The sequence below is a fragment of the Argentina silus genome (genome assembly GCF_951799395.1).
Source record: "Argentina silus genome assembly, chromosome: 12".
NCBI classification, from domain to species: Eukaryota; Metazoa; Chordata; class Actinopteri; order Argentiniformes; family Argentinidae; genus Argentina; species Argentina silus.
The window spans coordinates 2,210,306-2,227,207 of NC_139666.1; the positions used below are offsets into that span (position 1 = coordinate 2,210,306).

General features: G+C 50.5%; 1 protein-coding gene across 1 annotated transcript in view; it reads right to left on the bottom strand.

Moving 5' to 3' along the window:
* Positions 1 to 16,902, bottom strand: part of dip2a (disco-interacting protein 2 homolog A) — a 62,226-nt gene that overhangs the window by 36,065 nt on the left and 9,259 nt on the right. The window contains 3 exon segments of the mRNA XM_083681958.1: positions 241 to 360; positions 468 to 587; positions 5,312 to 5,383. Coding sequence (XP_083538084.1) covers positions 241 to 360; positions 468 to 587; positions 5,312 to 5,383 — 312 coding nt within the window.

Consider the following 16,902-nt stretch of genomic DNA (forward strand, 5'->3'; position numbering starts at 1 on the left):
TCCGCAGCATGAAGAATGGAGGCATTCATAAAACTACGCATTTCTTCCCAGTAACGAATACATGGAAATGTCATCTGGACAATTAGAGACAGAGCGAGTAGTATATCATCAGCATACACATCAATGTTTACTACGGGAGCATAAGCAAATAAGCAGAGCAGCGTGGATGTGTGCTGTTACCCAGAATCCTCTCTGCTCCTGGTGGCGTATGGGTAACAGGAACAGGAAGTGAGGTCTTACCTGGGGGCGTGCATGCCTCCACGGAGGACTGGACTAGAACGGAGCGTCTCTTGGAGGGCATGGGCATCTTCCTTTCTTTGTACTTGGCCAAGGCTGCGTGAACGGCTTCCGTGTGCAGGTCTGGAAGACGAAACAAACCCAGTGATGGTTATAACAAGAGGAGATCGAAACGTTTGGTTATGCCCCCCCCCCCCTCCCCGAGCAAGGGCTAGCAGAGGTGTCCTTACCAGATCTGAAGCGCTCATCCCGGGAGTTGGCAGCCCGAGACTTGTTCTGTTTGGAGCCTGGTAGAGCTGCTTGGGACGATGCCTGGATTCTGTTATCAATCTGTAGAGACGGATCTACACCTGGGAACACCAACAGAACATAAGACCCAGTCCAGATTATCTGTTCATTGGGAGTTCAATGACACATGTGCATCAACACTGTTCAAAGAAACACATTGAATATCCATTAGATTTGCGTCTCTGGGTTATTTATCGCCGATAACTACACACATTTTAATCAGTCGTCATTAACCATCAAACATGATTTCAGTATCTATTCATGCTACAAATATTTGGGGAGTGGATCATCCCTTAACACATTTAGTGTTGAGGGTGAATAAAGTCGCCCAAATTGTCAATGCTCTAGAGTGCCAAGAGTGACTTTATTCACCAAAAATGCATAAATGATGATGCCTTATTTTGTTGCCAATCAAAGTATTGTTGCGAGGTAAACACCACATAGAACACTTGAGTGTTCTGGAATTCCTTGGCAGTTAGTGAGTTGAAGACATGGCTGAGAATAGATATCTCCTTATTTCCCTAACATACTGTAAAACTCTAACATACTGTCCTAACATACTGTAAAACTCTATACTGTAGCCTAAACCATCACAATCTAGGGGGAAAGGAAACCCATCAGACACACACTTCAAACTAAAGAGCCCTCAATGTCAAGATGACCTCCTTGGTTCCAGAACTATTCTAAAATTAGCCACATCCAACTCTTCGCCCTGGCCTGACTAGTCTGGCTGACGAATGCAGTGATTCATCCCCCTTATGCAATTCTCATTTCATCTTCCGCAGGCTCAGAAGGACAAACCCATTAGCCAGCTATACACTTCATTCACAGTCACGTTGGCTAACTCTCCTCCTTGTCGACAAACGACAGAGTGGTTCTGAAATAGCCCACAGCGTAACACCAGTTTAAAGGCTACGGAGGTGGACCACTGGGAAGCAGTGGAAAGGGACCACTGGGGAGCACAGGAACAGGCAGGAAGCACCATAACATAACTCAGTGCTTTACCCTATAGTTGTGCACAGCGTGTCGGCACTGTTTCCTTTCAGTGTTTGGATTAAAGGTTGGTTGTTTTTTTTAAAAGACGGCTGGGTCCGGAGGATCACAGGACAATAGCGTGTAGATCACGTTTCTTATACAGCTGTAAACTGTCTTCTTGGAGAGCTCATCCAGTCAATGGCCGACGCTAAGGGCCATTTATTCTTTCCAGACCGCTTACTTGGAGGAATACTATGTAGCCCTCAAGTTGCTCAGAGGATTCAGGGCTAGGCTAGCCATTCATTTAGGTCAGGGGTGGACAGATGTTGTACAAAGAGGGCTGGTGAGGGCCTCGGTCCAGAGGGGTGATATAAATACCAGGTTACCATACAGTGTAGCCTCGTTGATGCTCCATTAATATTCCATTAAAGACAAAGACACACAAGTAACTTCTGCATCGGTCTCTCTGTTCCTTGAGGTTAGCCGTTTCATTTTCGTGTGCGGGGATGATGTCTTCACGCCATTCCCTCCTGCGGGAGAGTTCTGAACTGACTACTGGCTGACTGATACTGTACGTCTCTGGTCAGAGGTCACTCTCCCCCGGTCCTCTCCCCTGACCCCAAAGCCCAGACAGTGGGACTGACTGACCCAGCTGGCCGGCCGGCTGGCTGACTGACTGGCACTTATCGAGGTTCCAGTCCGTTCTGGGACGAAAACCACAACATACCCGGCCCCAATCCGGCTCTTTAAATGCCTAGTTCAACAGCAGCTTAGTGGGGATCAATGCGCTGCACCAAGTCAGCAACTCTCAGATAGCAACACAAGCAGTGCTACAGAGTTACAGTGAAATGTACAGTTCCCATGAGACGGGGCGCTGACCCCCCCCGCTGACGGCTAGAGACGTGACCCCCACCGGACCACACACACACACACACACACACACACACACATCAATATACATCCAGCTCCTCCTGTGTCATTCTAACAGCCCGGCGTCACAATGGCCCTGTCACGGCAGAGAAAATAGGTCTATAAAACAAGTCAGGCTCCCAGGTCTGGTTGCTGGGGAGAACGGACTTCACAGCCAGATCAAGCCAATCAGGGGCCTGTTCTGTCAGACCAGGGGCTGCTATTGGTTTGCAGGAGACTGATGAATGAATGTGCAGCACCTGCTTGTCGGAGATCCTTGTCTGTGTGTTTCTAATCGTCACGAAGCCCACTGTTGCAAATCTATCTGTAAACAAGCTCAGCTAACGAACTACGCAAACTCTTGGTTGCATAAACTCACAGAGTAATCTGGCTCTGAATGACATTCCTAATGTTCTCATTAATTCAACAACACGTTTGTTCAGATAATTGGATTAGAACAACACATACCAAGAAAACAATTTTACAGCACAGGGCAACACGCTAGGGGAGGGGGGGATTGGGGGGTTATGTGAAATGACTCATCACATTTGGTCATTTTTCCCCTTTTGTCAGATGAGATAAGAACTCTTGTCACCATTTTCTATTGGAAACTAACCTCTTCGCTCATATGGCGCCCAAGAAACAGTGAGAAAGGACAAGTGGAAACCTAATATCTGTCCCTGGGAGCACAGGCAGCATTCTTAATGTCTCTCTTAGATCATGTGAAACCCGGCTCTGAGCCCGAGCCGCTGACAATTGTGAAATACAAGGCAGTAAACTGCAGAGGCAGCGATTACCCCATCTTAAACTCCATACGAGACTGCTGGCCTGGAGTGGAGGGGTCCTATTTCAGCCCTACAGTCGTCATTAAATGCATGCGGCGGTCTCGTAGAAATGTCTTACCCTTTTGACAGCGCGGCCATCTCTGTACCTATCGGTTTCAGTCTTCAGGTCCCTGGTATTAAATGGTGAAGGGATCAGAGTGTGACTGATAGGAAGCATACCCAGGCTAGGACTGGGAGCAGGGAAAGAGAGACAGACTTCTGCTCTCAGAGAAAATAACCCCTGCAGCTAAATAACAGGCCTGCTAACTGCAGTGGAAAGCCCTGAGCTCTGCTGGGTTTTGGTTTCCAGTGAGGCTCCATTCTCTGAGGGAGGGCCAAACCCAAACCCAAACCCAGCAGACAGAGACTCCTCTCTAGGATCGGCCACAAACCCCCTCATCAAATATTCATCCATGGCCACTCTGACTGGCTGGCTACAGCTAAAAATACATAGACCGATAAATACGTCCACATAAATACAGATGCACATCCGCACAGAAACGTACACACACACACACACACACACAAACACAGACAGAAACGCAGACAGGCACACACACACACGCAGGCACACACACACACACACACACACACACACACACACACACAGACACAGACAGAAATGCAGACAGACACACACACACACGCAGGCACACACACACACACACACACACACACACACACAGAAACACACACACAGAAACACACACACACAGATGGACAAACACACGCACACATACACACACAGACAAACACACACACACACACACAGTCCCAGGGTAGCCATTGAAGTGATGTTCAGAGAAGGCAGCAGGGTATTATTGAGTATTAGGTGAAAACAGGGACCTTGGGAATAGCATCGTCCTGGGGGCAGGGCTTCACCACCAAAACAACACTCTGGAATCCTCACAGAGTTCCGTTTTAGCACAACACTCAGCTATCATATTCCCACCTCAGGGTAGTCTGTCCTAACCTCAGGGTAGTCTGTTCTAACCTCAGGATAGTCTGTTCTAACCTCAGGGTAGTCTGTTTTAACCTCAGGGTTATCTGTTCTAACCTCAGGGTAGTCTGTTCTAACCTCAGGGTAGTCTGTTCTAACCTCAGGGTTGTCTGTTCTAACCTCAGGGTAGTCTGTTCTAACCTCAGGGTTGTCTGTTCTAACCTCAGGGTAGTCTGTTCTAACCTCAGGGTAGTCTGTTCTAACCTTTCCTTGCAAACCTCACTAGCCCATTGAACTTAACCTATCCTTCAACGATTAGCCTAAGCCCCTGATAGGACGGAGGACGGAAACTCACAGACTTTTCCCACAACAACGACCCTACACATAAAACTCGCAGCCTAGGAATGTGAGAAAGACAGGATACCCGGTGTGACCTTGAGATAGTCCTCTTAACCAGCTGTGACTCATCTCGAGCTTTAACACCGATCTTTACGATTTCAATAACATCCTCTTCCTCCCCATCTCCATAGCCCTGCGTCTGGCACGGTGGTGGGTGAGGATCTTTATAGCATGAATATATGACCGGACACTTATGACGGCCGTAAAAAACCTGACCTCGCTAACGTCGAGGACGGAAAGAAGAAAATGAGACTCCTCATCGATGCATGAGACCAAATGTTAATCACGCCCCAGGCCGTGTCCTGACTGTCCTCTGCATTGCGTTGCTCTTCACAGTCGCCTACCATCAATCCTGTGTGTCAGTGCATGGCTGTTGCGCTAAGCTACATGGAACGGGTAGGTAAGGCTTGGCTTGCATCTGGGGGGCGCAGCTTTAAACCCGTAAGGATGCGTGTGTCTGTCGCGTCAGCTAGCAGGCGTTTCACCTTGCGCCCGTACGGTATCTGTGTCTGTGGCGTGGCTCGTTTCAGCCTACGAGGACGAGGACGAGGACGGCTGTTGTGCTAAGCTAGCAGGAGTCTCACCTTGTGCCGCGTCTGTGTTAAGCCTGAGGGGATGTGCCTAGCTGTCGAGATAGCTCGCAGGTATCTCACCTTACACAGGTGCAAGCATATATAGCACAGTTCATCTCAACCTGAGCATGATGCACTGCGTAGCCTACGGCTAACAGGTGTCTTACCTTGTATCTGTGGGATGTAGGGCGCCAGCAGCTTGCCTCTCTTCTTCTCATAGCCCTTCTGGGTGATGTCCCCTGCAGAGAGACAGAGAGCAGTGTGGTGAGTCATTAGGCGGTCAGATGGGGATGCGTTGCAGTGGCGTGTGTGTGTGTGTGTGTGTGGGGGGGGGGGGTATCTGTGCCTCTAGGACCGGCACCGCAGGGCACCGGGTGTACCAGAGCAGATGCGCCCCAGCCCCGAGCCACGGGATGTCAAGCCCCCCCCTCTACCTCCCCTACCCCCACCCCCCTCCAACACCAAGCCTGTCTCACAGTTCACAGGACATCACTGTGTGTTAAAAGACCAATAGACAGAGCGCTGCCCGCCGGAAAACAATGACAATGACTTTCTACGCCCTGACCTGTCTGGTCTGCTCTGGTCTGGTCTGGTCTGCTCTGGTCTGGTCTGGTCTGAGCAGACTATAGTACCATTCTTCAACAGATGAGTCTGCTTATTCGGCCTTTAATCCCTATATCTCTAATTCAGACGTCTGAGGTAGATTGTGGTCCATTGTACATTGTGGTCCTCTGTGGCTCAGTTGGTAGAGCATGGCGTTAACAACGCTTAGGTTGTGGATTTGATTCCTGCTGGGACCATATATACTGACATGTATGAACTCACTGCAATGTAAGTCGCTTTGGATAAAAGAGTCAGCTAAATGGCATCGATATACTAGGTAGATGAAATTGGGGGTTAGTGATAACAACACTGCAATCCTACGACATTGATCTCTTCTGACAGACACACTGCACTTTAAAACTGCATTTATCCTATGCGTTTGTCTAAAAGTCTAAAAAACAAAACACTCCCACTTAGCAATGTCACGGCACGGTAAACAAACTGTCAAAAACACATTTGTCAAAAAAAAGCCGTGCGTGACGGGCCGGCATGCACAGAGACAGCCCAGTGAACGGAGTGAAGTACCGAAGCGGGGCTGCACTTTCAAACTCCCCTGAATACTTGAACGATAACATCACCTCAGGAACGAGCATTTAAAGTCTCATTTGTCTGGCAAATATGGAACATTCTCTCTCCAGCGGCACCGCAAGAGTAAAATATTGCTGACAGCGGTCCCGTTCGGATCACACGTCACGTGCTCACGTAATTACACGACTGTCTGGAGGACAACATGTAATTTCACAAAGTCGTGAAGCAGCCTGTTCAGGTTGCGCTCCATAAACGAACAAACAGACAATACCTCTTTGTCTACGTCTTCCTTGGTTTCTTGGTCCTCTATAGCATTTTGTACACCGACGTTAAGATAACGCGCTGTAATTACACTTCATTCCCCAGGCTTTACCCTCCTGGTTTACATTCTAAAGACATGGATACTGAGAACTTTTACATTTACATTTATGGCATTTAAGCAGACGCCTTTATCCAAAGCGACTTACACCAAATACATTTGTTTAAGTAAGTGAATCATCTATCCATCAGTCATCATAAGACAAAGTAATCAATGCTCAACTGAACCAGTTGGCCAACCTTACGGGCCACGGAGGCAGGGAACTTAATGGCATCATCCCTTCTGAGATGGATCTGTTCTGACAGACTGTTGGGCTTTGGAGGGACAGGAGTGAGGATTGTGGGCTCAGCACAATGAAGGACCCAGCCGCATCATCAGAGCCTACAGCTAGGCCTACATCAATCTATGCCAGCTAAATGTAGAGCAGCCATGTGGGTCAAAGATAGAGTAAGTTAATACGTTCAGATAGAAGCACTGTTATTAAAAACGAAACGGTTATAATTATCATGAGTCGACACACAGACACAGACCCAAATAGGCCTGTGTGTCAACCTCTTCAAAAACCTTTAGTTCACTGAAGGATGGGAATAATGGTTCAAGTTTCAAGTACCTACAATCAGTTCTGAGACCAAAACCAGGCATGTCACCCTGCTTCCATTGCTGTGTGTGTGTGTGTGTGTGTGTGTGTGTGTGTGTGTGTGTGTGTGTGTGTGTGTGTGGTGTGTGTGTGTGTGTGTGTGTGTGTGTTACAACAACGTTAATGAGGTTATGCCAACAGACTATAACACCACATTCGGCCATCTTGCCCTGCGAACAGGTCTTCTTCAATCGGAATGAATCAGAAAAAAACTCAATTAAAAGACACAAAAGCACACTACAGGGGGGAAGCAAGAGAGAGAGAGGGAGGGAGAGAGAGAGAGAGGTGAGTGAAAGGATGTTTACTCTCGTTACCCCTCCTCACCCCCCTGTGATCTGAGGACTATGGCGAGGCAGAGGTTCTTTCTGCTGCAGACAATAGCGTTATTGATTGGGCCAGAGCAGAGAGGACGGACTGACAACCCTGAAGAGAGGCTGGCCTCCCCCAACAGGCCTCGTCTCCCCCCCCCCCCCCCCCCCCCTCACACAGCCTATTTTAACCCCCTGAAAAAGAGACACGACAACAACAAAAAACGGCCCACAATGCTGTGGGGGGGGGGGAGGAGGCGTTGGGGAAGATGCGTCTCTCAAACAGCTGGACGACGCGCGACGCGTCAAACAGACACTTGACTTGACGGCCTTCAGTGTGACCCGGTCATTTGATGTGAAGTGAGGGCTAGAAGGCAGAGGGTCGTCAACGGCAACAACAACAACAACAACAACAACAACAACAACAGCAACAACACAGGAGCTGAAAGATAAACAAGTATCAGGTCTTCACTTTTCCACGTTATTCAAGTGCTCGAGGCCTTCTGGTGCTCTTTCCTTAGGAATTGATCGAGCGATCATCCATCTTTTCATTATCTCAGTCTTTCCATCTATTGCCGCTCCCTCTGCGTCTCTCTCTCTCTCTCTATCTCTATCTCCATCCATCTTCAAGTGCCTATGGGTGTAATTGCTGTGGAGGCTGCCTCCTGTGTAACGGGTCTGGTCACATGGGTCAGTCGTCCTGAGTCATCTCTCAGGGCTGAATGGCCGTAGTGTTGGGTCCATGGCAGGGTCAGGGGCTGGGTCAGCGGACAAAGACATCAGTGTTCAGCGGACGGGCTAATGGCTATGGCTCCTGACTGACCTGATGCTAGCGTTGTCATAACTACCATTTACCATTTTTACCATTTATGGCATTTGGCAGACTAGCCTTTATCCAAAGCGACTTACAACAAATGCATTTGTTGAAGTAAGTGAATCATCTATCCATCAGTCATCAGAAGTTAAAGTAATCAATGCTCAGACCAGGAGTGACGCTGTAAGAAGGACAAAAATACAGAGTAGTGCGGCTGCTGCATCCACGTAGAGGCGGCGGTGCCGGGCGGCCAGCCGAGGTGGAAGAGCGGAGTGATCGGGCCGGGGGGGTTTGGGGGCTTTTTTAGCAGGGCAGTTCCACTGTTATATGTTTCATTTCTATTGGATAGAGACAGTGTAGAGAGACAGGAGAGAAAGGAGGAGAGGGCATGACAGCAGGGCGTGGGCCGGATTTGAACCCATGCCGACATGGCCATATGTGTGCACCGTAGGTCGCGGTGCTAGACCGCTGGACCACCCCAGGCCACAGCTACTGCTAGCCTAGCCAGCTAGAGACAACAGAGAGATAGTCTTCCTCTTGTCTCATGGCCACCACCCTGCCCAGCTCCGGAAAACAGACAGATTCACCAAGTCCAGCCCAAGCTTTGATCTCTGAGCAGACCGACATCCTCGCCCATGTGGAGGGGTGTGTAGGGGTTGTTTGTGTTGTATTGAATCATTCAGAGCTGAACTTCGACCCGACTCAGTTCAGCTCCTTAAAAAATCAGAGAACTCCAGTACCAAGCAACGTTCTTATTCAGTGCAAGCACGAGCCTAGGTGAGATAATTTTTTTGGTCAAAAGGTTCTTCAAATCTTGAAAGCAGATTAGTTCAAAACCTGGACCATGTGGAATTCAAGAGGCTCAAAGCCTCTCAGCCTCTAAAACACACCAGCCTCTCAGCCTCTAAAAACACACCAGCCTCTCGGCCTCTAAAACACACCAGCCTCTCAGCCTCTAAAACACAAAGACACATCCATGGGACTGTACTTAAAAAGGCCTATTTCCGTGAAATGTTTTTTTTGGCGACATGTCACTCAACAAAGATGCTAAATGCAGTCATCCTCTCATCTATTGTTGGTGCTGTTTGCTTTCCTCACACAGAGACTCGGCTCACAGACGCATTTCCCTTCTCTGTTTGAGCTTTAATAGACATCCCTCCAAGAGCAGGATGATAGGAGGTCAATATGCTGCCTGCTGCCTTGGGAATAAGGGAGGAGGAGGAGGGGGAGGAGGAGGAGGAGGAGGAGGGAAGGGGGGATGGAGGGAGGGAGGGCTGGGCGTCCTTGCCAGATTTCCCAGCTGAGCTGCGGGGAGGTAGCTTGTGTGTAAAGCCGATGTCTACAGCATGGAAGGAAACCACTCATTTGTCCCCTGCTCTGACTGTGAGTGGTGCCATGCAATTGAGTGGAGAGAACAAGGTAAAACCTCAGATTACAGGTGAACACCTGAGATGAGAGAGGAGGAGAGGGGGAGGGGGGAAGGGGAGGAGGAGAGGAGGAGAGGGGGAGGGGAGGAGGAGGAGGAGGAGGGGGGAAGGGGAGGAGGAGAGGAGGAGAGGGGGAGGAGGAGGAGGAGGGGGGAAGGGGAGGAGGAGAGGAGGAGGGGAGGAGGAGGAGGAGGAGGGGAGCTGGGCAGGTCTGGTCTGGTCTAGCCCAAGCCTCATGCGATGGTTGAGAATTAGCATCAGGAGCTCAGATGGATGGCTGGTCTTTCCTCTCCTCCTCCTCCTCCTCCTCCTCTCTTCCTCCTCCTCCCTTCATCATCGGCCTCCCGGTCTTTTGTTCCCCCCATCATCCCTCCACTTAACCCTCTCTCCTTTCTCGCCTTTCTTTCCTTTCTTCCTCTGTTCTCTGCTCTCTTCCGCTCACCTAAACCGTAGACATTCCGGTCGGCTTTTGAGGACGCCACCTACCGCCCTTCCTTCTGTCACATGACCGTCTCCACGGCTCTCCGGGTGCACACAGACACTAAACACCCCGACACCAAACACTGCGCTATCATTTTGTCAGACAGCAAAAATTTTTCAGGTGGAAAATACAGAAAGAAACATGAACATAGCGTATCAGACAACAGACGAGGAATTCTTTCAGAGCTGAAAGAGAGGAATCCCTCCAGTTGACCCCCTCGTTGGTCATGTGACAGCACTGACCTCTCCCTTTAATGTTGAATATAATTTGCAGGTGCCAGTCCATCAGCCCAGGTCATGTGACACCATCGGTTCAGTGACAGCTAAAAAGCCCTGTGCTTTTTCCTCCCTACTGACTCGACTGGAATTGACTGATGGCTATTGAGCTCTCTGGCAGTAAGCCCCATTAGAGAATTAGTACGATATCCAGAGGACGATCTGTCCAAAGGTAAGGATTCTTTTAATATGTTGATATTATTGGTTCTGGTTTTCCCTTGAAAGCGAAGGAGATATTTAATATAATATAGTTGAGGAAGAGATAGCATGACATTATTTATGAAAGTATATGAAATGGTTGTACGCGCGCACACACACACGCACACACACACGCACACACACACACACACACGCACACACACACACAGATGAAGAGCTGCCTTGTTACATTGTGACAAGCTGAGCCTAAACACAGTTCAATTGTGATGGGGGGATGGGAGTAGGTCCTCTGGTCGAGGGGGGGTTGGCACAGTGTCAATTAGCTGTAGGAGACGTGTGTATGTGTGTGTGTGCGTGTGTGTGTGTGTGCTTGCCAGCATGTGTGTGTGTGAGAGTGCTCCAGCTGTCTTATCACCTAAAGGAGAGGATGTGTGTGTGTGTGTGTGTGTGTGTGTGTGTGTGTGTGTGTGTGTGTGTGTGTGTGTGTGTTATGAAGAGGTGAACGCTAGAGGAATCTGAGGCCAGTGTGCATTTCAGAGTCCTGTCATTGATATATGTCTGTCTGTGGAGCAGTCCAGAGGCCCACAACAAAGAGCAGTGGTATAGTGTGTGTGTGTGTGTGTGGGTCTGTGTGTGCGTGTGGGTCTGTGTGTGTGCGTGTGTATGTGTGTGTGTGGTGAATATCAGGATGTATGACGCTCTCTCCCCTGTCCCCTCGGGGCCCCACTCTAACAGACCACAGCGTTCATCACCCTCTTCCTGTTCCCGCGGCAACAGCCCTCCCACACACACACACACACACACACACACACACACACACACACACACACACACACACACGTCCCCTTTGAAAGTGTCTATTCACACACGTCCTTGCCCATCTCACTCCTTTCATGGACGTTCCTATAGCGATGTTCCACTGTGGAGCAGATTAACAGGACAGGAGCATCAGGGCTGGTCTGTCTGCCAACACACCAGCCTCTCAGCCTCGAAAACACACCAGCCTCTCAGCCTCGAAAACACACCAGCCTCTCAGCCTCGAAAACACACCAGCCTCTCAGCCTCGAAAACACACCAACTTCTCAGCCTCTAAAACACACCAGCCTCTAAAAACACACCAGACTCTCAGCCTCTAAAACACACCAGCCTCTAAAAACACACCAGCCTCTCAGCCTCTAAAACACACCAGCCTCTCAGCCTCTAAAAACACACCAGCCTCTCAGCCTCTAAAAACAATGCATACAACCAGGCCTGTATTCACACCCAACAGCATCATAAACCTGCACCATGGACTATCATCAAAATGGCTGTGTGTGTGTGTGTGTGTGTGTGTGTGTGTGTGTGTGTGTGTGTGTGTGTGTGTGTATGTGGGTGTGTGTGGGTGTCTGTAGCTGTGTGTATGTGTGTGTGTGTGTGTGTGTGTGTCTGTAGCTGTGTGTATGTGGGTGTGTGTGTGTGTGTGTGTGTGTGTGGGTGTGTGTGTGTGCGTGTGTGTGTCTGTAGCTGTGTGTATGTGGGTGTGTGTGTGTGTGTCTGTAGCTGTGTGTATGTGGGTGTGTGTGTGTGTGTGTGTGTGTGTGTCTGTAGCTGTGTGTGTGACAAAATGCCCATCTCAGTGACAGCTCCCCTCTCTGCTGTCCCCAGGTCCCCTTCCTAAGCAGCAGACCCGTTTCTGTGCCAGGCTCGCCCGCAGCGCACCAACCCACCACCAGCCCCCCCTACCCACCAACCACCCCTCTGCCACGGTCGGCTAAACATTTCGGAAGAGCAGCGTTTGGTTTCCAGACAGTGACTGTTTCCACCGACGCAGAGCGATGTGCAAGCTGTCATTTCAAGAGAGAGAGTCTCTCGCTAGACAGAGAGGGAATGCCCCCCCCCCCCCCCCCCATGCCACCCTCGCCCACTCAAGACATCACCAGCATCACACATACAATAGCAGGCTTAGCGCTGGATTTAGCCCTGAATGAGATCAGTATCATGCCAGCCGTCAACACAAAGCAGAACGCAGACTGTCGCAAGGAAGAAGGGCATTTTGAAAGCAACACAAAGGTTGAAGCGACATGTAGATCATTCGAAAATAAAACACTGACAGTGCTCAAGCCCCTAACCCCAGAGGTAGTTACAGCCCCTAACCCAGAGGTAGTTACAGCCCCTAACCCCAGAGGTAGTTACAGCCCCTAACCCCAGAGGTAGGTTCAGCCCCTAACCCCAGAGGTAGGTTCAGCCCCTAACCCCAGAGGTAGGTTCAGCCCCTAACCCCAGAGGTAGGTTCAGCCCCTAACCCCAGAGGTAGGTTCAGCCCCTAACCCCAGAGGTAGTTACAGCCCCTAACCCCAGAGGTAGTTACAGCCCCTAACCCAGAGGTAGTTACAGCCCCTAACCCAGAGGTAGGTTCAGCCCCTAACCCCAGAGGTAGGTTCAGCCCCTAACCCAGAGGTAGGTTCAGCCCCTAACCCCAGAGGTAGGTTCAGCCCCTAACCCCAGAGGTAGGTTCAGCCCCTAACCCCAGAGGTAGGTTCAGCCCCTAACCCCAGAGGTAGGTACAGCCCCTAACCCCAGAGGTAGTTACAGCCCCTAACCCCAGAGGTAGGTTCAGCCCCTAACCCCAGAGGTAGGTTCAGCCCCTAACCCCAGAGGTAGGTTCAGCCCCCCCTAACCCCAGAGGTAGGTTCAGCCCCTAACCCCAGAGGTAGGTTCAGCCCCTAACCCCAGAGGTAGGTTCAGCCCCTAACCCCAGAGGTAGGTTCAGCCCCTAACCCCAGAGGTAGGTACAGGTAGGTACAGTAAAAGGACTAATGAATTACACTTAAGAGCGATTAGGCGACAGGAAGGAAAAGAAAAAGAAAAAGAAAAACTAGGCCTACATCAAAATTGCAACGACGGCACGGTAACCAGAAACGCAGACTTCTGGATCACAAATCCCCTGCCTTGGCATCTTCCAATAACCTCCCTAACTCAGCCTCTGTATGAAAATGAAAGATTGGGGCTACAGTACCTGTCCATGATCCTGTTCCCTCCAGACCTCCGGGGAAAAGATGAGGAGAGAGAGAGAGAGAAAGAGAGAAAGAGAGAGAGAGAGAGCGAGCAGACGGAGGAGGCTGAAACCACAGACCACTGAGCCGGTCCAAGACCCTGTCTGTCTGTCTGTCGCTCTGTCGCTCTGTCAGTCTGTCCAGCCAGAGAGACAGCCAAGCCAGAGCGAACCAGTCAGCACCGGTGCTCACTCTCCAGCCTTCACTCTCCAGTCTTCACTCTCCAGTCTTCACTCTCCACAGTCCAACCAGCCAGCCCCTCAGCCAGTCCTCTCTCCTCTCCACAGGGCAGGCAACCCTCCCTCAGCCAGTCCTCTCTCCTCTCCACAGTCCAACCAGCCCCTCACTCAGCCAGTCCTCTCTCCTCTCCACAGTGCAACCAGCCAGCCCTGATGCTCCTGTCCTGTTAATCTGCTCCACAGGGAAGGCAACCCTCCCTCAGACCCCCAGCCACCGGCTCCACCTCCACCCTCCTGTCTGCAGACCACGACCACTCCTCTGCTCACTCACATGCTGCGGCCAGGGGACCGGGCTGTGTGTGTGTGTGTGTGTGTGTGTCTGTGTCTGTGTTGTAGCGCAGCGCCAGAAGAAAAAGCCAGTGCAGGGACCCACACACTGGGAGGTCAGAGGAGGCTAACTGGCTAGCTGTTTAAAGGGGTGAGCCGGTATTAAAAGTCAGGCAGTTGGTTTCTGGACACACTTCTTTGTTCCCTTTCAAACACAGAGGGAGTGAGTGAACAAAACCTCTCCTCTTTAAATCAATCCCTCCCTCCCTCCCTCTCTCTCTCTCTCCCTCCCTCCTTCTCTCTCTCTAACCCTTGCGTTCCTATTCCCCCTTGATCGACCCAACTGCCCCTCCCCTCCTTCTCTCACTCACACACACACACACACACACACACACACTCACTCCCTCGTTTTCTCCCCCCGCCCTCCTCCCCACACACACAAAGCCGTGCTAGGCTCTGGGATTAGTGTGGTGAAGTAGACCCCTACCCCCACCTCCCTGCATACCACACACACACACACACACACACACACACACACACACACACACACACACACACAGACACAGACACACACACAGACACAGACACAGACACACACAGACACACACACACACACGCAGACACGCAGACACACACACACACGCAGACACACGCAGACACAGACACACACACGAAGACACACACACACAGACAGACAGACAGACACAGACACACACACACATGCAGACACAGACACACACAAATACACACACACACACACACACACACACACACACACACACACACACACACATCCTACTGACATCCAACACTGGTCAACACCTTACTGGTCAACACCCTACTAGTCAACACTCTACTGGTCAACACTCTACTGGTCAACACCCTACTGGTCAACACCCTACTGGTCAACACCCTACTGGTCAACACCCTACTAGTCAACACCCTACTGGTCAACACCCTACTGGTCAACACTCTACTGGTCAACACCCTACTGGTCAACACCCTACTGGTCAACACCCTGCTGGTCAACACCCTACTGGTCAACACCCTACTGGTCAAGACCCTACTGGTCAACACCCTACTGGTCAACACCCTACTAGTCAACACCCTACTAGTCAACACCCTACTGGTCAACACCCTACTAGTCAACACCCTACTGGTCAACACCCTACTAGTCAACACCCTGCTGGTCAACATCCTACTAGTCAACACCCTACTGGTCAAGACCCTACTGGTCAACACCCTACTGGTCAACACCCTACTTCCAACAGAAGCCCTCAGCTTAACTTGACTATTGAGCGTTGGTGGCAGTGTGAGGTTGTCTGGTCCCAGCTGGGGACAATGGGCCTGTGTCTTCCTTTATGTTCCCAGGCTGAGTGACTCCAACTCAATATCCTGCTCAACACACAGACCTCAGCTGCAGCGCTGATTGAGAAACTAGTAGTCGGGCCGTGTGTGTGTGTGTATATATGTATGTTTGTGTGTATATATGTGTGTGTGTGTGTGTGTGTTTGAAGGAGGACAAAGGCTAGAGCGCAATCAGTGTGAAGACACAAAGACACTGCTGCTCTCACCTTGGGTCAACCTTAACCCTAACCCTGACCCTAACCCTTAATCCTGACCCTAAACCCTGACCCTTAACCCTAACCCTTAACCCTTAACCCTGCCCCTGACAGCTCAGAGGCTGTTTGCTCAGGAGAGGCGCACAGGTAAAGGTTTTCATTGGCAGAGAGGTAGCAGAGGGAAAGGTTTTCATTGGTAGAGAGGTAGCAGAGGGAAAGGTTTTCATTGGTAGAGAGGTGGCAGAGAGTAGCACAGACAAAAGCCATCAGAGAGTCAATGACTACAAACGGTCATGGCATGAATGTCAACGCAACTGTGCCCTCATCCAAACATATCAATCCCAGGAACGGATGATGAAACGGATGATGAAACGGATGTACCGCCACACGGCTTAACTGATTAACTGTTTACCACAGCTGCTAGATATCACTGGAGGTAATCAGTTCACCTACTCAGGAGTCAGGAGGTTGAAATGATTCAGAAGAGCAAATGAATGTATGGGAGAGAGGTGGAACGGGGAGAGGAGAAGGGGGTCCATCGAGAGGAAAGAGAGGCCATTCAGGGACAGATGGAGAAGTGGGGCGGCTGGTATTTAAGATGGGGAGACATTAGGGGAATTTAGAGAGAGAGAATGAGAGAGAGAGAGAGAGAGAGGAGGGGGTTAGAGGAAGAGAGAGATAGAGAGAGAGAGAGAGAGAGGAGGGGGTTAGAGGAAGAGAGAGAGAGAGAGGAGGGGGTTAGAGGAAGAGAGAGATAGAGAGAGGGGGGAGGTAGGGGGGGAGAGAGAGGGAGAGAGGAACTTAGTGGGGTGCCAAAGAAGAAAAGAGGAAAAGATGAACATTTAATGACTTCCTCCTCTGCAAATACAGCACACACACACACACGCACGCACACTCACGCGTACGCACGCACACTCACACACGCACGCGTACGCACACACACACGCACTCACACACACGCACGCGTACGCACGCACACACACACACACACACACACACACACACACTGAAGCGCCTGGGCGTTCTACAATCTCTATCCATCAACTGGCCCAATCCCACTCTCATATCGCTGTTAATTAAGCAGCGCCTCTGAATTAGGACTCCTAA